The sequence below is a fragment of the Colossoma macropomum genome, unplaced genomic scaffold, assembly GCF_904425465.1.
Source record: "Colossoma macropomum unplaced genomic scaffold, Colossoma_macropomum, whole genome shotgun sequence".
Taxonomy (NCBI): Eukaryota; Metazoa; Chordata; class Actinopteri; order Characiformes; family Serrasalmidae; genus Colossoma; species Colossoma macropomum.
The window spans coordinates 10,174,459-10,201,092 of record NW_023494807.1 but is presented as its reverse complement, the minus strand read 5'-3'; the positions used below and the strand labels follow the sequence as shown (position 1 = coordinate 10,201,092).

The 26,634-nt window shown below is 39.8% G+C and overlaps 1 protein-coding gene across 1 annotated transcript in view; it reads left to right on the top strand.

The window, feature by feature from the left end:
- The window catches only part of porb (P450 (cytochrome) oxidoreductase b), a 39,707-nt gene extending 17,040 nt beyond the window's left edge, over positions 1 to 22,667 (top strand). The window contains exons 3-16 of the mRNA XM_036556394.1: positions 2,527 to 2,575; positions 3,717 to 3,845; positions 4,672 to 4,821; positions 9,545 to 9,669; positions 10,284 to 10,373; positions 12,229 to 12,327; positions 14,772 to 14,888; positions 16,095 to 16,213; positions 17,145 to 17,326; positions 17,694 to 17,843; positions 17,964 to 18,231; positions 18,864 to 19,009; positions 20,431 to 20,516; positions 21,219 to 22,667. Of these exons, the coding sequence (XP_036412287.1) occupies positions 2,527 to 2,575; positions 3,717 to 3,845; positions 4,672 to 4,821; positions 9,545 to 9,669; positions 10,284 to 10,373; positions 12,229 to 12,327; positions 14,772 to 14,888; positions 16,095 to 16,213; positions 17,145 to 17,326; positions 17,694 to 17,843; positions 17,964 to 18,231; positions 18,864 to 19,009; positions 20,431 to 20,516; positions 21,219 to 21,363 (1,855 nt within the window). The 3' untranslated portion in view covers positions 21,364 to 22,667. The remainder of the gene's footprint in view (positions 1 to 2,526; positions 2,576 to 3,716; positions 3,846 to 4,671; positions 4,822 to 9,544; positions 9,670 to 10,283; positions 10,374 to 12,228; positions 12,328 to 14,771; positions 14,889 to 16,094; positions 16,214 to 17,144; positions 17,327 to 17,693; positions 17,844 to 17,963; positions 18,232 to 18,863; positions 19,010 to 20,430; positions 20,517 to 21,218) is intronic.
- The last annotated feature ends 3,967 nt before the right edge of the window (positions 22,668 to 26,634 follow it).

Here is a 26,634-nt window from a genome sequence, read left to right as displayed (position 1 = left end):
CAATTACATGTTTTTTGGCCTCTGTGAAAGACAACTGTTCCATTAATGCATTGTGTTTAGTGATATTTCCACTGCATCCTAATCAAGCGTTCTTTAGTCATGTTGCTTATGAAATGAGCTCCCAGAATAATTGTTTTTGTCCCTTTGAATGTTTGGCGATCGTAATGATAATTCGCAGGTGTTCATGTAGATTTTATCAGTTTTTGTAGAAACCCTTGCTTATTCCTGCACCACAGGGCTGAATAATCTGGCCGATTTTGTCATAAAAAGTGTCCCGATTTCAGGACAATATTTACCCCTCCAGTCTATTCACAGTCACTGGTGCTAGCATTACTGAATAAACACTAGCCACGTTTACATGCAACCCAATAATCCGTTAATAATACGACTCATAGCTCAATCGGAATAGAATACATCCATGTATACACTTCAATCGGAATAGTCTAGTCTGATTGAGGCCATTCAGAATACAATTTCTATCCAACTGATCGAGGTGGATAATCCTGTAAATAATCCGTTAAATAGAAGAATAATATCCGTGTAAATGCCTGTATCTGATTACATTCCCAATCGGAAAGTTTAAGTCCGTTCTGATCAAGTCTGACATCATTTTGAAATCATTAAAAACACAAGCACTGCTCACTGCTGCTCGTCACACTCTGACTGGACTCACGTAATGCTGGTTGTCATGGTAACGGCTACACTAAGTGGTTCTCTACACATAATTTTGGATCGGATTGCTTGTAGTAAGCATGTAAACGGAGATTTTCCATCAGATTGTTGAGTTGAGTGAGAATAAACACCTCAGTCTTAATCTGTAATCGGAATGCATTCAGTCAGATTGGCAACAATCTTTGCATGTAAACACAGGCAATGATTCTCTCATGTGGAACACAGTGTCATGCGTAAAAGAGCGTTAACCAATGTGTGTTAGTTATTGACTAGTTTTGAGCTGAGAACCAAATTAATGGAAGGATAATCATTTTGCCTAATCAGCACTGAAACAGAAACAAATTACAAATATTTTCTATTAAGGCGGAACAATTTGGGTAAAATGTCTATTGTGAAAGAGCCACGACTCTTTAAATTGTAATTATACTCAGTAAATTAAGGTCCAGAGCTGTTATTTTGGCCAAGAAGACCAGAATACCCATTTTTTTCTGGTTTAAGGCTTGATCGCTGATCATAGTGCACCAGACTGCCAGTTGTGGTTGTGGTGTCACAGCACATGGGTGTTTGGTTGCTTCTGATTAATGTTATTAAGTCAAATGTTCCCTCTTAAAACTTATCAACAGCATTGATCTAATCAGGTAAGCTAAAAATAAAAGTGCAGCTCTTCATAATGGCAAATTTGATATAAAAATGAGGCCCACACTAGAACCGCCCCTAACTAGTTAGTGTGACGTCATTAAGTTCTGATGTCATCATCAGTGACTGATTGGCTCGGAAAATCACCCAAAATCCTGATATTATTGCTCTGCTTTTTGGCCTTCATATTCCAACAAAGGGTTAAAACAGCGACATGATTCTCACATCAGGTCACTCATCAGACTCTGCTTCGCCATCCAGAGTGATTTCATCCACCTGTGACCATCCATCAGCCAGAGATCCAGCTCCAAAATCACCCAAACCCACTCGCTACTGTTATATTACATCTCTGCTTTTAGCCTTCATATTATAAACAAAGGGTTAAAAGTAGTGACATGATTTACACACCAGAACCTGCCATCACTAGCCAAAGTGAGAGAAACCAGCTCTAACATCCCACAACCCAGAAATACAGCACAAACACACAGCCAGATCACTGTAAAACCTGCTATTAGCTCTCTGCTTCAGCCTTCATACGGCAACAGAAGGGTTAAAAACAGCGACACAGTTCACACATCATGCTGACCATCAGGACTTACCTGTGTCCAGAGTGACTCTGTGGAGATTTTAACCATGATCCAGTCAGTAGTCCAGTTCAGAAAACCACCATTCAGATCCTGCATAGTGAAATGATTCTGGACTATGGATAATGCCTTGTATATGGTTCTAAACAGAACCTTGTTGAAAAGGGTTCTATAAAGCACCAAAAAGAGTTGTCAAGCTTGTAACAATAGTAGAACCCTTTTTCATGCTAAATAGCACCCTTTTCAAACAGGTTCTGTATAGAAGCATCTATTCTCCATTAATCTGAAGAACCCTTTAATGATGCAAAGGGTTCTTCGAGTGTTCATGGTTCTAATATAGAACAATTTTCTTTACTAAAGAACCCTTGAAGAACCACTTTTTGTGCTGGTAAATGCCCACGTTACTAGCACAGTAATCTGTTTGTCTCCCATGTTTGTTCTGATCTAAAGTCATGTTTGTTCACAAGAAGGTCTCTGAGGTTTTAGGTTCTGAGAGATGGCACGATTTGTCTTCAGCCTCCCGAGGAAAGCTGGTTTCACTCGAATTCATCTTCATTATCTCTGGTTAAGGTTGTGATAATTGTGATCATTTGAAAATACGTGTCTTTACTGATGTACTGATCTCTTCTTGTAGAGCACCGGCCGCGAGGGAAACCAGTTTCATTGAGAAGATGAAGAAAACGGTAAGCGCACATATTCATATTGCTTTATTTCTGTAGAACAAGCCTAGAACTCAACGAGTGCAAAGCTGTCCCGTGTCTTGTGTTGCGTAGTTATGTCTAGAATCAATCTCGTCAGCTCTGACATTAAACAGATTGTGGTATTATGAAATAGTACAGCTACAAATCCTAATTTGCTTTTTATGATGTTCTGCTGTCAGAAGGAAAACCTTGTATCTCCATTTTTGACGTTTTTCAGTTTTTGACGTAATTTAAAAGTACCCGTTGTCCTTTACATTGTGTGTAAATTTCATGATGAACGGACTAAAAGAAATGACCTAAAATGACTTGTAAAAAAGTCTGGTTCCATTGACGTACATTAAAAGTAAAGTATGTTTTTCCTTCTCCTGTAAAGTTACCATTTTGGAGATACAAGTTTTTTTTTTCCCACAACAGCAATGTTTATGCTGCCAAAACACGCGACTACAGTTCCAGGGTTTTGAGAGAAATAGCTCACATCCTGTGCTCTTTTTGGGCTCTTGCTGCTTGATCATTTGTAGAGGTTCTAGCTAACAAGAGAACTAACAAGGTGGGTATTTCACAAAGCAGGATTTCTCGGTTAACCTGAGTACTTGAGCCTAAAAAAACAAGCTAAAGAGAAAAAACGAGCTAAGGAATGTTTCTATTGACCGCAGTGCATGAGAGGTACTTGCCTTTTGGCTTAAGTTAATCAGCTTGAGAGATAAGGAAATCCTGCTTTGTGAAATACCACGCAGGTGTTCTGGTAAACCCATGTTTCGCAGTACAATCCAGAGTTTCTAGTTTACGCAGTCGAATGCTTAGCTGTCGTCAGTGAACGAGTGAGCAAAGTGTCGAACAGAGTGGTCATCTGTAATGTCATGAAATGAGATGTAAACCATGAGAATGTATGAATAAAAATTTTGTTTGCAGATTTGAGTTTCATGAAGTTACAGTTTCAGCGTGACATTGATGAATAGTTCTTTTTGACAAAAAAATGAACTACATGAGCAGCATTGTGCTGGTTGTATTATGGAAGAAAAGAAAAATAGTTAAAAGACATTACATTTTATGTCTGTAAAATTTAACATTAAGTTAGCAAGGCTTTAACAAACAAAATAACCTTTTCACTTTTCATAATCACCAGGGCAAGAACATTGTGGTGTTCTATGGCTCGCAGACAGGCACAGCTGAGGAGTTTGCCAACAGGCTCTCCAAAGATGCCCAGCGCTATGGCATGAAGGGCATGGCTGCAGATCCAGAGGAATACGAAATGGTAACTTCACACTGCAACACATTCAGTAATAAAACTTACTGATACACATTTAAGTTTAGTAACTAAATTTAATATCATTAGGCCACAAAACTTGTTGTCTATAGTGACTTTTTTTGTATAATACCTTGGATGAATATCTAATAGTGTCCGTTGGAGTTTTTTGGCTTAAATGTAATTTTTATGCTTTGGTTTACAATAAAAAAAAAAAGGTGATTTCTGTTGTTTTGTTAAAATCTGTAGTGCCCGAGTGAGTGAGTAAGTAAGTAAATAAATAAACAAACAAACAAATGGAATTTATTTATCTATTTAAACCAACTTATTTGCAGGTGCGCTTGAGTTACCTGAAAAAAAGTTGAAGGATGCAAATTATATTGTGTAAATTGGCCTTGCAATTTTATTTTTATTTTTGACTTTAATATAATAAATTTGGGCGATAAAATTCACTTTGTAGCCATATAGTTTAGTCATTTCCTTAGATTTGCGCTCAGGAAAGCTCAGAAACCCTATGAAATTTTATACAAGGACATTAATGGGTTAATGATACTGCATCTGTCCACTAAAACTGGTCAGTCTAAGCTCATCCCTTTATGCTGTAAAGGTCTTGTTAGGTCTATTAAAACAAATTAATGTGATTTCATGTGCTGGTGTGATTTTCATGACATGCAGAGATGAGCCATTCTCTGATGTTCTTATAGCCAAAGGATTTAAAACCAGTTCATGTCATTGTGTTTTGAAGGGGAATAATTCCTTGCTGATGGGTTTATTGTGTTCATATCAATAATATGAAGCATATACAGATTAATTTTGTTTTTGCCCTTTTAATAAGAGTGAACTTTCTCGCTTGAAAGAGATCGACAACGCCTTGGCCATTTTCTGTATGGCCACTTATGGGGAAGGAGACCCTACAGATAATGCCCAGGATTTCTATGACTGGTTACAGGAGGGTGACACTGACCTGGACGGAGTCAATTACACGGCAAGTTATTCTGATTGCGTCTTCATGCATTCTTGTTACTGTAAATGTTCACAGTACATCATCCGCTGTTTATGTAATTATACTGTTTGAATAGGATGTTAATAGTGAGTTTGTCCCTCTTCGCTGCAGTAAGAGCCTCTGCTCTTCTGGGACGGCTTATAATAGATGTTGGAACATTGTTGTGAGGATTTGATTGAACATTAGTGAAGTGTTGGATGTTCAGTTCTGGATCACTCCAACTCATCCCGAACGTATTCGATGGAGCTTCATTACTCCAGAGAATACAGTTCCGCTGATCTACAGCCCGATGCTGGGGGGCTTTATAGGGATTAGTAACTAAATGATAATGACTAAAATGAGGAAGTAGATTACTTACCTTACTAATATACGTGAGCAGAAGCAAAAAGGATATTGTGAAAATATTCTAGGAGGTACAAATCTGTTGAAAGTTTATTATATTTAATGGGAGTAAATGTAATTAGTGATCACCCACCATTGCTAATTTAATGAGGTGTCTGGGTACTTTTGGACAATAGTGTAGCTTTTTTCTTATTTTTTTTTTTAAACCCCAGCTGTTTCTTGTTGTTAAGCTCTGTTTGTACTCTTTTGGAAAGCCTGAATCACTCGGGATGTTGTAAACAGGCCAGCCATTCAGGATTTGTCCAGAACTTCCCAAGGGACTCTCAGTAACCTTGTGTTTTCCCACTGAAACACACCAGTGCACATTGACATGGCAGTGGTACCGTGGGCGTCATCATGTCATACTTCAGTGTTGAGTAAGGCTTCACCGACTTAGCATTCAGCTTAGACAATCTGACAGGAAACCGTTTGCTGCGTTTAGCGCCCTTGTAGCGTTCCAGTAACTGTTCCAGTAAACTTTTTTACTACAGTGTAGTAAAAAACTTGGTGACTAAGCACAGTGACTGAGAGTGGAAACTTTTTGGCAAATATGTGGATCTTTACTGATTCTAATCAGGGGGAAAAAAATGACCTGATTATAGTGCGAGTTACTACATTTGAGTTGAAAACTTTATCTAATGAATTTACCCTTTGTTTACTTCAGTATTTTTTATTGAAGCAGAGCATAATTGAGAAGCAAACAAAAACAAGCCTGTCCTTACATTTACCTAGTTAGCAGATGCTTTTGATTGTAATGATGTTATTCTTGTTTTTATATCGAAATCTCAGTTTAAGAGAGTGCAATTTTCAAATTGCAAGAGCCGCAGATTTTTAAAATTCTAGCCTATATTATTTACAGCATTGTCTTTGAGTTTTAACTGGGGAAATTTAACCTAATAACACAGAGCTTGTGAACTGCCTGTAGAGTTAGAAGAATCAGAGGCAACCAAACCTCCATGTGTTGTGATATCACAAGCACAACTTACTAGCAGTCTGGTGCTACATTCAGGGTTTAAGCCTCAAGCCTAAAAAACAGGCCTGAACATTGATTTATATAAAATAATAGCAATTTAAATTGCAGTTGCCATGTTAGTCGTTCAGTCGTTTAGTTCATTTATACTGTTTTTAAACCAAAAATCACTGTGATATTATACTGTGTCATTTCTTCCTCCCATCGTGACTCAGCACAGTTAGTGTCAGACAGTACAGTCACGTGGAGAACTTCTGTTTTTTACTGTTTAATGACTTTGCAAATGTATAGATTTTGCTGATGCATGAGCAAGCAGGCATGAGACCCAACGCTCAGCGGTCCTGTGACCCAGCAGCATGTGAAGGGCAAGATGAGTACAGCAGGTCCCAGTACCCTTGCTCGCCGTTGGCTTGCTGCCAGATGACACATCATGTTCTCAGAGTGTTTTTTGCTGCCAGTTTCGACAAAGGTTACTGTGTGTCGCAAGCATGAATGCTGTTATAAAGCAGCTGCTGCTTTTGTCCTGTGTTATATTCTGCCCTGATGCCGCTCTTCATCGCGTGTCAGATGAAAGTGTGCGCTAGAATGCATTAGCATTCAGAGATGAGCAGTGCTCATTGAAGTCGGACTACAAAGGGCTTTGGCCGGGTAGCTGGCCTTGCTCGTGCGCCTCTTCTTTCTGAGGCCTCGGGGGAGAATTCAACTTAAACAGTCCTTGAGCTTGAATAACAGAACTGAGCGAACTTCTTGGACGCTTTTCCTGCGTGCTTGTGCTTCTCCGCATTGTCCATCTGCTTTAGACTGGAAAGGGATAATTGATTATACCTAATCTGAGTTGATGGAATCCATGAAACCTGTCAGGCTGTTTTGGTTGGTTTGGAACGTCGCACCTAGTGCTGATATGACACCTGTCAGCTGAGAGTCTCTAGGCACCTCACAATTCGATTTCAAGTCAAGGTGCCAAGATGTTGTAATTACGTGATTCTCAGGGCATCTTGGTTTTTGATTCCCGTAGGCAACATTATGTTGTTCTCCTGTATTTCTCATTAATAATTACTGTTAACTGTGTTGAATTTAGATATAGCCTTTTCTCTGTGCATGTGTTAAGTCTATAGGCCTGTTTCAGTATCTAATTTGTTTCAATTAAAATCTTAAAAATAGAAAATAGGAAGGAAACAAATAGAAATGAAATAATAAGGTACTAATGAAATATTTTTTTATAGTCAGTGGTATCATAAAAAATATAAATGTATATTATTTTACTTTATTAAAAAAGAATTTATTTTTTTATTTAATTTTGTGCTCTTTACTCATGGTATCCAGCATAGTTAACTGCAGTGTATGTTATCTACTGGGAGCTTCAAATGGTTTCAAAAGAACAGTTTAAAATCTGTTAAATTAAATAAATAAAGAGTTTTTATTTCTGGAAATGCAGTTTCGGTCTGGTTAAAGTTTACAATACAGCGTAAGATTCCCTTTGGTGTCATTTTAGGAGAAGAAAACGGAACCAAACAGTTGGGTTTTATCAACTAGTTGTACATTTCTTAGTACTGTTATCGACTGTTTAAACATTTTATGCTGATTCCCACACAGCTGTTTTCTGAGACTTCATACAGATGTAAAATAACTGCCTGTAAGCATTAAGCTTTACTCAAAGGCATAGTTTAACCAAAAAAATAATAATAAACCAAATTTTTTGAAAACACCAGACCAGTTTGGGTTTATTCATTCAGTCTGTAGTTTTGCTTGGTTAACGTTGCTTAATAGGAAGTGAAAGCATGCAGCCCTAACTGTCCGATGCAAATCTGACGTAATAGACCAGGGGTGGGCAATAGAGTCTGGCTGCAGACATGCACTCTCAGCCCCAGTGACGAGGTTGTCTGCATGGTGCTCTCAACATTAGCACAATGTTGAAATGTAATTCCTCGTAAATGTAAAGTTATGACAACGTTGTCTTGTCAACTTTCTAGGAGGTTGTGACAGTAATCGGTACTACGTTGACTGTACGTTTTCACAACCTCCTAGAATCCTAAATAAGTTCTATTTTAATCACTATTGCAGTTTTTGATAACTGATTCTAACCGATTCATGGCTTTCATGAGTTTCAGTAGCCTTTTTGTTTTTTCTGCGAATAAACCTGACATTCATGTATTATTGTCCTGGTTTTACTGTGAAAGTTTCCATATTTAATTACCTTATTATCAGTATGGCAACATTAATATACATTCAGTGTAACTCTTGTTGCCCAGCAGTACTTGATTCACTGTTTTGCCTCATAAAACCGACAAAAACGCTGTCGTGGCAGAGCAGCACTGACGTCATCAGTAGGCTGGCGGTGCATGTCAGGCTGAGAGTGCATGTCTGCAGCCAGACCCTTCTCGGGGTGGGGAACTTCTGTCCTGGGGGGCCGGATTCCTGCATAGTTTTTTGTTTTCCTGCTTAAACACAGCTGATTCAGCTTGGCCCTAAATTACCAGGTTAAGTTGGTATTAAAATGGAGAAACTCTGCTGGACTCTGGCCTTCAGTTCGCCACTCCTGCGCTAGACTCTCCTCTGAAGCTTTGTGTTAATGAATAATGACATATGAACAATTCCCATTTAGTAATTGATTGTACAGTTAACACTGTGATCCCAATGTGTGTTTCATATCTGTTAAAATGTGTAAAATGTGGTGCTGGCCATCTTCACGCAGTCTTGTCAGAATGCTTTTATGAACAATTACGGTTTACAGAATTCTTAAATAAATTTTATGAGTTTGTGCCTTGAAGATGTGCTTTATATTTAATGTTTCCATTTTTTCGTTTATTAAAGCGTCAAACATACAAAAGTTAATTAACCTCTTATTCTCCAGGGTATATTTTGGTTTTTCCATCTGAATTTAAGTGACCAAATCGTAAGGCAAATTGTTCAGTAACTGCATGAAATAAATGTAAATTTTTTTTTTATTTATTTATTTTAAAAGCTCCCCTCAAATTAACAGAACATGTGTTTTATGATCATACACATATTGCTATATATGCTTACAATTTACTGCTGAAAGCCAAAAATCTTAGATGCTCTTTGTATTATTTTATAAAAATAATTTTTACAGAGCAGATCACTGAAGAGACGCCATCTGTTTATAGTTTATATCCCAGATTTGTGGAAAAATGGGTCGACTTTCAGTAGACAAAAAAAAATAGTGAATTCAGCTTCTTTTATTATAAGGCTTTAAAATTACATCACCCATCTATTTGACTGGAAAGAAGACAGTTACAGCTCTTATATGACCCCAACCTAATTGCTGGTTACAGTTAAATCAGTGCATAACTGAATTGAGTGTGTGAATTAAATCAAATCTCTTTCTCTTCGTAGGTGTTCGCACTTGGCAACAAGACGTATGAGCATTACAATGCCATGGGCAAATATGTGGACAAAAGGCTGTCGGAGCTGGGTGCCAAGAGGATCTTTGACCTTGGCTTGGGAGACGACGATGGCAAGTGAGTATAGAATTCTAACCGTTTGGTAATCTTAATCTCCACCCTGATAAAAATGACATCTCCTTAGATAAGACATCTGATCAGTGATGAAATGATCTGTGATTTGTCCAAACTCTACACTGCAATTCCCACCTGATGATTTATCATATGCTCTTTACATTGTGTAAACATTTTGTGACAAATATACCAACGGAAATGAAATAAAATCTCTTAATATTAACTTGTGATTTTTCCATCCCCTATAAATCATTTCAGAGATGCACTGTATGCAAACTCTTGTAGACACCTGCTTCTCCAGCGTTTTATTCTGAAATGAAGGGTATTAATAGTGAGTTTGTCCAGATTTGCTGCAGTAACAGCCTCTACTCTTCTGGGAATGCTTTACACTAGATGTTGAACATTGCTGTGAGGATTTGAGCATTAGTGAGGTCAGGTACTGATTTGGATGGTCAGTTCTGGATCACTCCAACTCATCCCACAGCCCAATGCTGGGGGGCTTTATACCATGCTTTTCTATGATTATACAAGCCATGTGCACAGTTAGTGCCTTAAAGTAGTTGACTTCACTCATTAGAATCCTAAAAGCGTTTTTGTTTCTCTCTGTCTGTTTATAGTCTCGAGGAAGACTTTGTGTCATGGAGAGAGCAGTTCTGGCCAGCTGTATGTGAACACTTCGGAGTCGAAGCGACTGGAGAAGAGTCCAGGTACGACAACTGTTTGTCTTTTTCACAATTTAATATAACGATGAAATCATTACTTTTTTCATTTGTTTCTCATGTCCAGTTTGTCTTGTTTTCCTCCATGTTTTTGTCTTTTATGTGTTGTGAATAACACTCATACAGACCATTCCTTTTCTTATTTGTTCTTGTCTTTTTTGCTTTGATTAGGTTTCCCTTAAATACCTGCACACAGACTTACTTGCTCTCAAGCCTTTTGTTCACAAAAAGCCTCTCTAGCTGTGTAGAGTTCTCTGGTTTAAATTAAACAAAAGTGCAGCTGTGTGTAGGGCAGGCTGACCTGAAGCTTTTTTTCACCCCTCTGTCTTTCAGACTCCCTCTTTCACTGTGTACATCTTGTTGTGCACTCTCCTTCGTTCTCATGCTTTGTCCCTTTCTCTCATTCAGGGGCTGAATGTGAATTTTAACAAGGTTTTTGGAGAACTCAGGATGTCAGCAGGTCCTTAAAAAGTCTTAGTTTGGCTGAAATTCTAAGTTCAAGTTGTTTAGGATACAGAAAGTTGCTGCTTTTTTATTTACAAAAAACTGCTGACATCAAATCACTGGCACATCACTGCAGCTTTTATCTGAACCCTTGCTGCGCGGTGTTGCAGTTGATCTCACTACAATATAAAAGTCCATCTTCAATTTCTTTAGGAAACAAAGAGCTTTATGTATAATATAGCATACTTTTATATGATCACATGCCGTGGTGTTGCAGATTGTGTGTATAATTTAATATTTATACACAAATACTTCTGGAAAATAAAATGTACCACAAAATGTGAGAATTTAGCTTCCTTTTCATTAAATTTCATTAAATTTGAATACTTTGCTTTTATATAAAATGATAAAATATAGTTGTCATGTGGCGACAGCAGATGACCATGGAACTGCAGTCTGCGGTGCATGTAGTGGGAGTAAATAAGCACTCGCTATCGGACATTGATCCATTGATTGATTAGATGATAATTGTTAATTAGAATTATTTTCATACTTTGTGTTCTTAAAACATTTATGCATCTCGGTGGGACCTTCTCGTATTTTGGGGGCACTCGTGGGCTGGAGGTTAGTGAACCAACCAGGTTCGATCCCCTGAGCCAACAGTACGTGACTGAAGTGCCCTTGAGCAAGGCACCTAACCCCCAACTGCTCCCCGGGCACCGTGGATAGGGCTGCCCACCGCTCCGGGCAGATGTGCTCACTGCCCCCTAGTGTGTGTGTGTATTCACTAGTGTATATGTGGTGTTTCACTGCATGGATGGGTAAAATGCAGAGGTGAAATTTCTCTGTTGTGGGACTAATAAGGGTCACTTAATCTTAATATATGGCAGTTTTTTTTAATCTTGGACAATAGTGTCCAGTGGCAGAGTGTTGTCCCCCCCCCATTGTATGCTTTGCAATTTGCAGATCTGTTGTTGCATGCTGTTGCCATTATGGGAACAAAATGCAAAGCACCCTCTTTAAAACAATTCAAAATGTAAATGTCATTTTCAGTAAGAAAACATTTTTAATGTGTATTAATTCATGCATCAAATAATGCAATAAAGGCTAAAGCCCATAAATGGTCAGGACCCACTGGTGGCTAAATCAGCTATATTGCATTGAAGTCCATACAGTTAGTGAATAAGACATTATAGGATGTAATAAGCCTGGGATTTAAAGGGCTTAAGTCACTTTTGAAGTAACAAAGTCTTACTCCACACTAGATAAACTAACAGAGTAGTTTGGAATAACATTTTTTTATGAACAGTCACAAAACTGTTAGCTTTTGGTTGTAATAAGCCTGCAATAGACACATGCATGCACTCAAGAGTTCACACGTCTTCTTCTTTTCTCTTAGCATCCGTCAGTACGAGCTGAAAGTCCACGAGGACCTTAATATGAATAAGATCTACACAGGAGAGCTGGGACGCCTGAAGAGCTTTGAGAACCAGAAACCGTACGTATTATTTAATCGTCCCTCACACTCACATGCATCCCGCCACATTTTACGTCAAACTTTATCATTCCTGTCATCGCATCTATGTGCTGAGAACAAGTTTCCTCACAATTCGGTGCAACATTTAGCACAAAATAGCAGCAGACAAACAGAAAAGACAACAAGGGTCAGTAAATTCCATCTGTAAACTGGTGTGGTAGTTGAGACCATTAGAGGTGAGACTGAGTCAAGTTTAAATTTGGCTCATTTTGCGTTCATTTTTCATGACTGATGCCATATTTTGGACTAAAAGTTAATCCATAGTAAGTAAATTAGCTCATCAATCAACTTTTTTGGTTCAACTCTGCTTTCTGACATTGGAAGGAGATGATGGTAATATTAAAAGATATTTCTGTCCCTTTATCAGTTTGAGTTTAACTCAGGTTGCTGATGCTTGTCTAATAATCAAACGGAGATCTTTGCTATTATTTCAAGGTTCGTCTGTCGTTTTTCACGGCAGCTCGAGTTACAGAAACGATATGAGAGCAATAAGAGTCTGTAAAGAGTCAGAGGTTAAAACAGGCAGATTATACTGACGGTACAGTGCTGACGTGCTGCTAGATAAAGGGGAAAACCGGCTCTACTGATGAATTCCCTCGTTTGGTCATAAAATGTGTCCCACCAGCAGTGAACTCAACAGGGTTGGTTGGAAACAGACCCAGACCCACAGGTTTTGCCGAACCGGCGTCTGATGCAGACCCTAATAGGGGTGGAGAGTTCACACACGTCAAAATGGAGCGAACTAAAGAAAACAGTTTGATAGGTCCGCAACAGACAAGGTAGGAGTAACACCCTGAGGAACCTATCAGTCTCTGGCTAACTCTGCACTGTGCGCCCACCGCTGCATCATCTCAAACTGATGACGTTTGATCAGCCTGCGACTGCGATATTTTATTTATACATCTGCACCGGCCCACTACGAACGACTGTCTACCCCTGAGAACACGCCCACGGACCACTACAAGGTGCTTCACGGCCCCTGGTGGTCTGTAGCCCACAGGTTGAGAAACACTGCTGTAGAGTCAGAAATGAATAGGTTGCGATGTGTGCACGATTAATCATTATATTACAGAAAAATGCACTCTTTTTCTTAACGCTATCATATTTTTAAAATGCAGTTTTACTTCAGTTATAGAACTTTAGAGTGAACATAGAACATAGAGTGCCTTATGGTCATTCATGACCTGAGTGAGTGCAACCATCTTTACTTAGACAGTGAGCTGCTCTGCTCACCAATCAGTTGCTAGTGCTCCACTTTAACTGGCTCTGTAAAATAGCTCTACCAGACATTATACAACAGTTAGTTCCAACCACGCAAGCTGATTGGTTGAGAAGCGTTCTAACTTATGGCGAAATAACAGCACATTTTTTTCACAAACGCTGTATAACTCGACAAGCCATTTGAACGTTTTTACTTCTTACTGTGCCACAAACAGAAAATGGATACTTTTAAGATCACATTTGACCGACAGCCGATTTGGTCAGACTCTAAAGATGAGACTACACTAAATTCCCGAACTGTCATCACCACTGAGCAGCTTTTCAGTCGGAAGCTGTGACAGAAGAGCAGCTAAACAACCTAGAATCAGCCAGAAATGAACCCAATACCATTCGCCAAACAAAATGGGCTGTAAGATGCTTTACAGACTGGCTGGAACAAAACAACATTAATATTGATCTGACAAAAAGTGACAAAACTGAGCTAAACTTAATATTGCGGTGGTTTTATGGTCGATTGGTTATTGGTCAGACTCTTAAGACGAGACTACACGTTTGGTGAATGGTATTGGGTTCTTTTCTGGCTGATTCCAGGTTGTTCAGCTGTTCTTCTGTTACAGCTGCCGACTGAAAAGCTGCTCAGTGGTGATGACAGTTTGGGAATTTAGTGTAAGGAGCTGGAGAACGAACTGCAACGAGTGAGCGGAGCTCGTTCCCCTGATGTAGCAACAAGCTGCTTGTTAAGGAACTATAATTTGGTGGAAGGAACTGCAAACATTAAAACATTAAACGCTGCGTTCACGGCCCGATTTATTTATTTCTTACTTTATTTATTTAACTGTTGTATAAAAGCAATAGAACACTTGAGGTCGTGTGTTATTGCCAATAGCATCACATTATTTTGCGATAACACACTCCTTCTCGTGTTCTATTGCTTAAATATAGCATATCTTTTGCATAAAGCAGGCAGAGGTGACCTAGGGTCCCAAGCCCTCTACAATACAGTGCTCTCATTCAAAGTGATCTGCATGAAATTGATGGTGTACATTATTCTTTAGATTGTTTTAATATATTGTTATACCTTTTCATATCAACAGTGTATTGTTTTGACAGATTAAAGCTGATATTTGAGTAATAATAGCCGTTGAAGAAGAGTCTCTCTGTTGACGAGTGCTGTCTGTTTTCAGGCCATTTGATTCTAAGAACCCATTCCTGGCCCCTGTTACTGTTAACCGCAAGCTCAACAAAGGAGGCGACCGGCACCTGATGCACTTGGAACTGGACATCACAGGGTCCAAGATAAGGTTTGTAGTCTGAAGCTACAGCTGTTAAAAGTACCGTTTGTGTGTGTAAACAGAACATCTCAGAATGGGTCTAAAAGTATGCAGTAACAGCCTCTTCTTCTCTGGGAAGGCTTTACACTAGATGTTGGAACATTGCTGTGAGGATTTGATTGAGCATTAGTGAGGTCAGGTACTGATGTTGGATGGTTAGTTCTGGATCACTCCAACTCATCCCAAAGGTACTGGATGGAGCTCCATCACTCCAGAGAACACAGTTCCACTGCTCCATAGCCCAATGCTGGGGGGCTTTATACCCCTCTAGCCCACGCTTGGCATTAGACATGGCAACCTTAGGCTCGTGTGCGGCTGCTCCAGAGCGTCTGATTGTATTGGTCAGTGCTTTTCTATGGAGATTATACTGGGAGATTCACTCGAAAGAGGCCCCGAATATTCTGCTGTAACTCCCGTTAGGATGAAGCAACCTGAACCAAAAAAATATGCTACATACATTGATAGATGTGTAATCGATTGCATTACATGCAATGCTGGAAGTGATGTCTGTTTTCTGCCAGACAACTGGGGTTTGCACCGCGAAGTTGCAAACGGAGGTTAAATGTTGCGGCGGCTGTCCAGCACCTACCTCATCGCTCCGACGCAGGGGCATCCCAGCTTGTTCGAAGCTCCATATACTGAGGAGCACATTGCACGTTGTTTCATTCAGATTGCTTCGTCCTAGCGAGAGTTATTACAGAATATTCGGGGCCTCTTTCAAGTGAATCTCCCTGTACAAGCTGTGTCAGCAGTGGGTGCCTCAAAGTAGCTAAATGACACTCCTTAGAAGGGCTGCCTGGATACTTTTGTTCATAGTGTGCTTAAAATGTAAAAGTTTTCTTTTAGAAAAGGCATAGAACTCAGTCAACAATAAATGTTGTACAATAAAACAAGTGTAATAAAGATTGATTGTAATATATGTTGCAATTGCCTTATTGTTTGCTTTTCATATAGACTAAAGGTAAAGCAATTAATAACTAACTGCTAAAAATAACATTTAAGATGAAAACCAGGATGGTGATTGACTGACAGTGGGCCCTGTTTGTTTTGCTGCGTTATCTTAATGAGCACTGAATGTTTAGATAATGTACTTCTCCTTCGTATTGCATAATGATGGAACCTTATGTTATCTTATTCAGCATAAAGGTTAAGCTGAAACTGTTCTCAACCAACCAGGTATGAATCAGGAGACCACGTAGCTGTATATCCCACCAATGATGCCACCATAGTGAACAGGCTGGGGGAAGTCCTTGGCGTGGACCTTGATACCGTTATCTCCCTGAACAACCTCGACGGTATGACCCTGACCTTGAGCAGCAGTTGGCCCAGCTGTGTCTTGGAAAACTTTGACTGATAATGATAACTTCATTCACAATATGCTTTTCCATATTAGCTAAGCCTTGGCTCGTTTGATCCATGGCCCATATTCCAATTGGTGATCTCTTCTTTAGTCTTAACGGGGAATTTCACTGTTTTGTTATTATTTCTACCATGAATGAATGTTAAAAATATGCTTTTAGCCAAAACTTTCTCAAAAATATCATACAACATTGAACTCAGACATCTGGTTCCCATCACCATCACTGTAAACAACTCTGACTCTGTAAGTTTCTCTACAATGGAGCGTTTTACATCAAATCACACTCAATGACTTTTTACTTCTTAACAGTTGAATTATCTTTACATTTATAACAGTTGATGGAATTCCCCTTTAAGATTAATCATTCCTGGTGTACTTAATTATGCAGAAATTTTCCAAAATTCAGGTAGATACATACAGTCCCTTACCACAGATCTGTACATGACTGGTTTAGGTTTTTTTTTGTATTTTTTTGTATAGTTAGAGCAGCTAAACAACTTGGAGTTGGAGTGCAGCTCTTATGCACCCCTGTATTTTCCCCTATATAACTAGTTTCTATGCATCAGCATTGAAACTGAAAGCTTTTATGTGCTGTTCTCCTCTTTTTGGTCAAAAATAAAATGTTAAGCTCAAAAAAGAGAAACAAAAGCAAAGCAGTATGGATTCTGTTCCCAACAGAAACGAATGAAATTAAATCCAGAAAAAAATTAGTAAGTGCTAATGATTAAAGTATAACTTGTTAAAAAGCAAAAGTGTGATCAAGTACAAATCCATCAGATTAGTGCTTCATACCCCTAACCACATCTGCACATGTTGATTTGTTGTTGTTGTTGTTGTTGTTGTTTTTCTTTTATTATTGTTTACAGAGGAGTCCAATAAGAAGCACCCGTTCCCGTGTCCCACCACGTATCGCACCGCCCTCACTCATTACCTGGACATCACTAACTCCCCACGTACCAACGTCCTGTATGAGCTAGCCCAGTACGCCTCCGACCCCAAGGACCAGGAGAACATGCGCAAGATGGCTTCATCTTCACCTGAGGGCAAGGCACGTACCACGTCCACCTCCTGCCTTTCAAATGAACGGCCTAAAGTGCCTCTTCACTCAGGGCCTGTCTCACAAAGCAAATTCAGCTCGGTTTCAGCCTCGTAAAACCTAATAAACACAGCTGTGATAACAAATTTTACGACAGGAGTTAATTTCCTCTGTCAACCAAAGTTTATATATTCAGGCTCTGATTATTCCTCATGCACATGCACATGAAAGCATATCCTTAATCACGAAAGAGATCAAAGAAGGAAAAGTCAAACTATGAAAATGCAAGTGTCGACGAATGAAAGAGAATTTATGACTGTAAAAAGCAACACTGTATAGCCTGCTAGATATTCTTGTTATTCATTTTGTCCCCAATCAGGCATTGTACCAGAGTTGGGTGCTAGACTCATGCAGGAACATTCTAGCCATTCTAGAAGACTTACCATCATTACGGCCCCCCATCGACCACCTCTGTGAGCTCCTGCCCCGCCTGCAGGCTCGTTATTACTCCATCGCCTCCTCCTCCAAGGTAAGTCTTTATCTCTCTCCTTTTTTTTTTCCTCCTCACGTTCCTCCACAGCGTACGTGCCACTGCGTGTTGTATCATGCTGTGTCATACTTGCTGCTAAACAGCACCCTCTTGTGACAGGTGCATCCCAATAGCATCCACATCTGTGCTGTGGTGGTGGAGTACAAGACAAAGACTGGTCGCACCAACAAAGGTGTCGCCACCAACTGGCTGAAGAGCAAAATGCCCACCGACAACGGGCACAAGGCCACCGTGCCCATGTACATCCGCAAGTCGCAGTTCCGGCTGCCCTTCAAGGCCAGCAATCCTGTCATCATGATCGGCCCAGGAACCGGTATCGCTCCCTTCATGGGCTTCATTCAGGAACGTGCCTGGCTCAAAGAGCAAGGTATAAACTGCATCTATTTCACAACCGGTCCAAACTAGCTTACGGTATCTGAAATGTGTAGTTTGAAGTGTCAGTTTGTGGATGTTGAAGGGGTCAAGGTTATTAAAGTTTTAAATTTTCATTGTTTTTTGTTTTTAATGGGCTTTTATTTAAGATTTCAGTGTCAGTTTTAGAAGTGTGATAGTTTTTTTGTTCTAATTGTCTGAAGAGGGAGAGCTTCGTTATTAGTTTTTATTAAACTTCATTCCTTTTTCCTTTACTGAAGGAGTCACTAATTTATAATGGCTCTGGTTTATTGTTCACATACCAGTGATTTACAAACTCTTTCACAACATTCCTGTTGATTTTTCCCCAAATCCAGCATAAATTAAGTTTTTCTTAAATAGGTATGTTTACTGAAAATCTGTCCCAATGCAATGAATACAATACCTCGATCCATAATACACTTCTAACATTATTTTTGATTTATATTTTCTTTTCTAGTTCTAAAATGTGCTGTTTAAAGGGTCACTGTGTGAACGTTTATAAAAAAAAACAATTCTATTCAGTTCCTTTCTGTTTTTTTTTAATTTACTAGATATAGATGTGGTGATTTTGCGGTGTCATCAGCTTGTTCCCTTTTTCCCCCTCAGGTAAAGAAGTGGGAGAGACCGTGCTGTACTTTGGCTGCCGTCACAAGAATGAAGACTTCTTGTACCAGGAGGAGCTGGAGGCGTTCGAGAAGGCAGCAGTGCTGACGCAACTTAACGTGGCCTTCTCCAGGGACCAGGAGCACAAGGTACTTTTCCCACATTCCTGAGCTTCTGTACAGAATCAGCTTTAGCTAGTAGTTGTGGTAGCAAGTTAAATACCCTCGCTGTCCACTTTACAAACACTTATGTCCTTCTGCTCACTGGTCACTTTAGAGACACTTACCTTGTGCTTCTGCTCACTGGCCACTTTGAGCTCCATTGGACTCATAGGTCCAATATATAGATAAAATAGATGTATAGAGACAGACTGTTGCCCATCTGTATCAGTATCAGCCCACCTCCCTCCAGGTCAGTGTCACTACTAGGTTGAAAGTGGTCTGCCACCCAGTCAGAAACTGACCATTGATGAAGGGCTAGAGGATGGACAACACGAATTGTACTTCTACACCAGCACTAACTGTGCATTAGAAGGGTTTCTAATAAAGGGACCAGTGAGCGTACACCGATCAGGCATAACATTATGACCATCTCCTTGTTTCTACACTTGTTGTCCATTGAATCAGCTCCACTTACTATATAGGTGCACTCTGTAGTTCTACAATTACAGACTGTAGTCCAGGTCTGAGTGGATCAGACACAGCAGTGCTGCTGGAGTTTTTAAACACTGTGTCCACTCTCTGTCCACTCTATTAGACACTCCTACCTTGTCAGTCCACCTTGTAGATGTAAAGTCAGAGACGATGGCTCACCTGCTGCTGCATAATTTGTGTTGATCATCCTCTAGTCCTTCATCAGTGGTCACAGGACGCTGCCCACAGGACGCTGTTGGCTGGATATTTTTTTGGTTGGTGGACGATTCTCAGTCCAGCAGTGACACTCAGGTGTTTAAAAACTCCAGCAGCACTGCTGTGTCTGATCCACTTGTACCAGCACAACACACACTAACACACCACCACCACGTCAGTGTCACTGCAGTGCTGAGAATGATTCACCACCTAAATAGTACCTGCTCTGTGAGGGTCTATGGGGGTCCTGAGCACTGAAGAACAGGGTAAAAGGGGGGCTAACAAAGTATGCAGAGAAACAGATGGACTACAGTCTGTAATTGTAGAACTACAAAGTGCACCTATATAGTAAGTGGAGCTGATAAAATGGACAGTGAGTGTAGAAACAAGGATCGTGTATAGATAAAATAGATGTATAGACACAGACTGTAACCTATCTGTTGCTGCACAGTATTAGCCCACCTCCCTCCATGTCAATATCACTGCTAGGTTGAAAGTGGTCTGCCACCCAAAAATGTCTAGCTAAGAGCAACTTTGTGGTTGGAAACTGACCATTGATGAAGGGCTAGAGGATGGACAAGACAAATTGTACTTCTACACCAGCACTAACTGTGCATTAGAAGGGTTTCTAATAAAGGGACCAGTGAGCATATATAGAGGAAAGTGTGCCTTCTCTAGAAATACATGCTTTTCTCATCTGTCTCATGTTTCAATACTTCTAGGTTTATGTTCAGCATCAACTGAAGAATAATAAGGAGGCGGTTTGGAGGCAGATCCACACAGACAATGCACACATCTACATCTGCGGGTAAGTGACCATGAAAAGTTTAGAAATGTTGCCACAGGGGTGGAGAGATGCATACACAGTCGCCCTGGTCAGTAGAGCAACCGAGCCATTAAATCTTGTGGCCGAAATTAAACATTTGTTACCACAATAATAGAAACGTATTTATCTTATATACATTAACAAGCATGCTTCACACCAGTCAGGTGTTGATTTGAAAAAGGAAGTATTTCTACAAAACTTTACATTAATATTAAAATTGTCGATGTGGTGACCGTGATGCCCCCCAACGCTGGTCTGTTCAGCCCTGACGTCATCTGATATAGGTTATGTCATTAGGTCCTGTTTAGCTACTGCAGTGATGGCTGTCAGTGTAACGACAGAAAAAATCCTGCAAAGGGTTCTTTGAGTGTTCATGGTTCTACATAGAACCATTTTCTTTACTAAAGATCCCTTAAAATACCATCTTGTTTAAGAGTGTATAACCTAAGAATAGCTCAACCAGTTTGCATTGAAGTTCCTGTAGTTACTGAATAATAAGCCTTAGTATGTAATAAGCCTGGGATTTTAAAGGGGTTAAGACCTTGTTTCATAGATTGATGTTGGCAAACGTCAGCCAATAAAACAGTGTATATGGTGCCAGGCGGAGCAGCTTGGAAGGGAGGGACCAAAAGCTGCCTGAACTTTTCACTTAACCAAACCTTAAATGCCCTCTTCCTCTTCCAGGGACGCGCGTAACATGGCAAGGGACGTACAGACCACCTTCTACGAGATCGCAGAGGAGCTGGGCGGCATGACGCACACCCAAGCTGTGGACTACATCAAGAAACTGATGACCAAGGGACGCTACTCGCAAGACGTCTGGAGTTAAACCGCCTCCCCCCGCTCTTCAAATTTATAAATTTTTTTAATTGGCGGTGTTTCAAGGACCGCTTTAAACGTGTATGTAATCTTTTCAGAGTAGTAAATGGGGGGGGAAACACGGACATGCAGACGTTTAGCTCACTCACTGTAGTTTCGAGTTGGTGCTTCTGGCAGTTGCCTCGACAAACACTTTCATTGTACATAGATACAGTAAGTCTTAGTGTGTGGCATCGTGAACATATCAACCAAAATACTGAACTGTCACACAGTGCGATAGGCTCTTCATGATTTACCGCCTTCATAAAAGGCAGCGAGGGGCTTAGTTTAAGCAAATGTGCAGAATATTGAATGTTTTTATGCGGGACCATAAACTCAATACTCTAATTATGTAATAGGGCTACTGAACATACACTTTATGCATAGAACTTCATGGCTTTATAATTGCAATCATGTACATGCAAATCTGCAGTAGCCACTAATTTAAGTGATGGATTTGACTCTTCAGGCCCCATCAGGGTGAAACCGGCTGTGATGACTGCCTTTAGCATCTCAGAGACACTGATTAAATGTAGTTATCGCTATGCACTTGATGCCATTTGTACTGTAGCCTGCTGTGCTTCACTACTTCTGTAGGAATCAATACAGGGCATCAATTAATGTTGAATAATTTTGTCTTTTACTTTTTTTGAAAAATCTTAACATTTCAGTTTTCAAGTGAACTCATACATGCGCAGCAAAATAACTTAAGGGTGATGCATGCTGGCACACCCCGTAGGACATTGTGACGGTTGTCATTTCATTTTTTTTTTCAACTTTAAAGCTCCGTTGATTAGGACATTACACACTGTTTCTCTGCCGTATTTACCTTTTTAGTGCTTTTCCTTTTCAGTGGTGTAGCATTACATTCTGAACTATGCTTTATTTCTGTTGTTTTTGTGTCCGGTTTGTTCCTTCTCAACACTTTTCCGAGTGATCGTACTTGTAGTCGAGCTCATAGACACATCAGGCCTCATGTGGGTCTCATTTGTACACCACTTGTGGAATATAAGGGACTGTTGGCCTTGAGAACCTATCTGTGTACTAGTCAACCTGTGCCTTATTGAAAAAGTAGCCTGCCTTCTTAATGGAATCTGCAGTTCAGCATCGCTGATGATGAACTAGTTATTTTGGAAGAGAATATGATGTAAATTGGTACTGTTGCTGTTACTTATTTTGTCAGCATCATACAGTTTTATATGCAATGAATGTTTCCTATATTACTACTATCTAGGCATGTCTTTTTAAATTAATAAAATTGAAATTCAGATTTAATTTTTGCACAGTGTCAGGTCCTTGATTGGTTTAAAAAAATGCATTTTGTTTTTACCCTTTCTAGTCTAACGGCTATAAACATGAATTTGTTGTAGTATTATATAATATTATTATACACTGATCAGGCATAACATTATGACCACCTCCTTGTTTCTGTGCTCACTGTCCATTTTATCAGCTCCACTTACTATATAGGTGCACTTTGTAGTTCTACAATTACAGACTGTAGTCCATCTGTTTCTCTGCATGCTTTGTTAGCCCCCTTTTACCCTGTTCTATAATGGTCAGGACCCCCACAGGACCACCACAGAGCAGGTACTGTTTAGGTGGCAGATCATTCTCAGCACTGCAGTAACACTGATGTGGTGGTGTGTTAGTGTGTGTTGCGCTGGTCTGAGTGGATCAGACTCAGCAGTGCTGCTGGAGTTTTTAAACATCTCAGTGTCACTGCTAGACTGAGAATAGTCCACCAGCCAAAAACATCCAGCCAACAGTGTCCTGTGGGCAGCATCCTGTGACCACTGATGAAGGACTAGAGGATGACCAACACAAACTGTGCAGCAGCAGATGAGCTATCGTCTCTGACTTTACATCTACAGGGTGGACCAACAACGCAGGTGCGTCTAGAGTGGACAGAGAGTGGACACAGTGTTTAAAAACTCCAGCAGCACTGCTGTGTCTGATCCACTCGCACCAGCGCAACACACACTAACACACCACTACCATGTCAGTGTTACTGCAGTGCTGAGAATGACCCACCACCCAAATAACACTCTGTGAGGGTCCATAGCGGCCCTGACTACTGAAGAACAGGGTAAAAGGGGGCTAACAAAGTATGCAGAGAAACAGATGGCCTACAGTCTGTAATTGTAGAACTACAAAGTGAACCTTTGCATATATATGTGTATATATACACTAATTCTGACAGTTTACTATTGTGAAAATAATGTCTGATCATTCTGATATGTGTATACTGACAGTAGATGAATGACAAATAAAAGAAAAACTCTTGAGTGGAGAAACTTAACTTTTAAGATGTTCTGTGTTAAAGGGCCCATATCATGGAAAACTGAATTTTTCTCACTTCTATTTTAAAATAAGAGTTTAATGTAGTAGTATAAACACTGTTAAAGTTTCAAAATGGAAACTAAACTGCAAAATAGCTTGTTTGGAATTCACCGTTTTTGCGATTTCAATGCATTTACAGATACACGTCTATTCAGCCAACAGCAGTTTAGCCTTGCCCACTCAACACTGAAGCTATAAGGAGTGTTTCAGCCCAGACCAAGGCACAACAGGGCAGCCAATCCAAAAAAAGCTCATTTACATGTATCACAGTAACAAAAACAGCCTGTTTAGTTCTAGGGGTTTTAAAACGATAAGGTAACAATGAGTTATGGCTGTTTTTGGTACATAAACCCTCACAAATGTTTTAAATGGACTTGAGTGGGGAAAATAGCATGCAAGAAAGGTGTAGGATATGGGCTCTTTAAGCAATTAATATCCTACCATGCTATGCGACATGCATAAAAATGCTGACAGTAAACATGGTTGGAAAATACACATTCAGTGAGTGTGATGCTTTTGCATTAGTGAGATGTAAGAGCCGCTGTTCCTCAGGTGACTGAGAACCTCAATGCAGGAGGTGATCAGCAAGAACAGTCCATCCAGAACTACACAGGGAGGGATGCTGTAGTAGAGCTGGAGTGTATAAACCCCTCATTACAAAGACCAGTGACCATCTGAGAGGTCAGTGGTGCAAAAATCATTAGCGCCGGTCTACGGAGAACAGTGGTTCACATTTGTCTTATGATGGTTCTATACTGATGGGAGTGGTCTCCAAACTCTCGCTAAGGTGTTCAACTGGGTTGGGGTCTGGTAACTATGAAAGCCCTCTCAATCACCTGACCTCAACCCAGTTGAACACCTAAGGAAGAATTTGCAGCGACGTTTTAGACAGCGCTCTCCACTACCATCATCAAAACACCAACTGAGGGAATATCTTTCAGAAGAACGGTGTTCCGTCTGTCCGGTACAGTTCCAGAGACGTCCAGAGTCAATGACAAGGCCCATTGAAGCTGCTTTGGCAGCTTGTGTTTGTCCAGTTGCTTACAAATCACAGAATTAGTTACTGATTGTTATACAACAGTTAGTTCCGGCCTCGCAAGCTGATTGGTTGAGAAGCGTTCTAACGGCGAAACTGAGACGCTGTTGCTAAGCAATGACTTTGACAGCTATAGGAGATGCTCAAGCCATTTGAACATTTTTACTTTTTACTTTGCCACAAATAGAAAATGGACACTTTTAAGATCACATTTGACCGACAGCTGATTTGGTCAGACTCTGAAGATGAGACTACGCTAAATTCCCAAACTGTCAGTTGGTCACTGTAAGGAGCTGGGGAACGAACTGCTGGCTGTGCAGCGAGTGAGCGGAGTTCGTTACTCTGACGTAGCAACAAGCTGCTTGTTAAGGAACTATAATTTGGCAGAAGGAACTGCGAACATTAAAACATATTAAACGCCGCGTTCACGGCCCAGTTTATTTATTTCTTACTTTATTTATTTAACTGTTGTATAAAAGCAATAGAACACTCGAGGTCGTGTGTTATTGCAAATAACATCACGGCTGTGATGATCTACGGCGACCAAATCACAGCCGTAATGTTATTTTGCAGTAACACACTCCCTCTCATGTTCTATTTAATGCCATTTCTGAATACACAAACAGTTAGGATTCACTCATTTACTTACAAGTTCGAAATAGCAGAGACATACTAAGTTCTGCATTAGACTTTAGTTCAGACATTTTGAATTAATCAGATCAAATAAATTATTTCCCCTGTAACTCTGTTATCAGGAACCTGTTGGCTGAATGTTGTGACGCTGTGTGTGACGATGTGTGAGCTGCTAATGAGCAATGAGGAGTAATTGGTTGTGTTTACATGCACTTAGGTAATCAGATAATAGGAAACTCTGTGCCTACATGAATCAGGCAGTAATCAGAATTCTGCTTTGCAACTGGCCAATAAACTCACTGAATAACATGACATAAACATGATGTAACACTCATGCTCATTTTTTTATAAATATTGAGTCACTTTAAACAACATTACTGAGCTCAAATCGTGGTTAAAAAAAAAGGTAGACATTGCGTTCCCTGGCAAATGTTCAGCGTTCCTTCGCAAAAGTTTTGCATTACAATGCAAACAGTTTGCAATCACTTGCAAAAGCTGTGCTCAGAGATTGAGCAGCTCATTGAATTTCATGTTGATCTTGGATTGAAATATAAAGACATAGTGTTGCTTCTCAAAATCAAACATGATTTTGCAAAACATTTGCAAGGGACGCATTCTTTGCAAGGGAATGCAAAACATTTGTGAGGGAACGCAATGTCATTAACATTTTTTTTTACCACGGCCCCTTAGGGGCTCCGTACAAATCCAGCTCTCTTTATTAGATTTCTTATTTGGATTTCTAGGCCTTAATCCGATCTAACAAATTAGAGTATGCTGTTTACACCACCACTTGAATAATCAGATCACCGCAAAAAAATGTTGTTTATTATTAAGTTTATTGTTGTTGTTGTTGTTGTTTTATGTGGCTGTGCAAGTTATATTTTATCCATTCCAAATTTAATCTAAAAAAACTACAGTAGTGAATATTTTGTATCATGAAATTTTAATTTTTGCCATTTCGACAGTCGCAACTTAGACTCGGCCACAATGCTACGAATTGTGGCGATGAAATCACATGACAAAAAAAGGCGCTATGGCTGTACCACTTTCAGCGAAGAGGGGTGATCTTTAGTTTAAGAAAAAGATTAAAACCTGCATCATGTTTCACCCATCTGTCTTTAAACGATATTAAATAAACAGATCGATATGTCTATGTGTTTATTTTTTGCCACTTCTTTGTTTATGTACAACAATGTAAACACGTTGTAGCGGATGACTTGGTACCGCCCC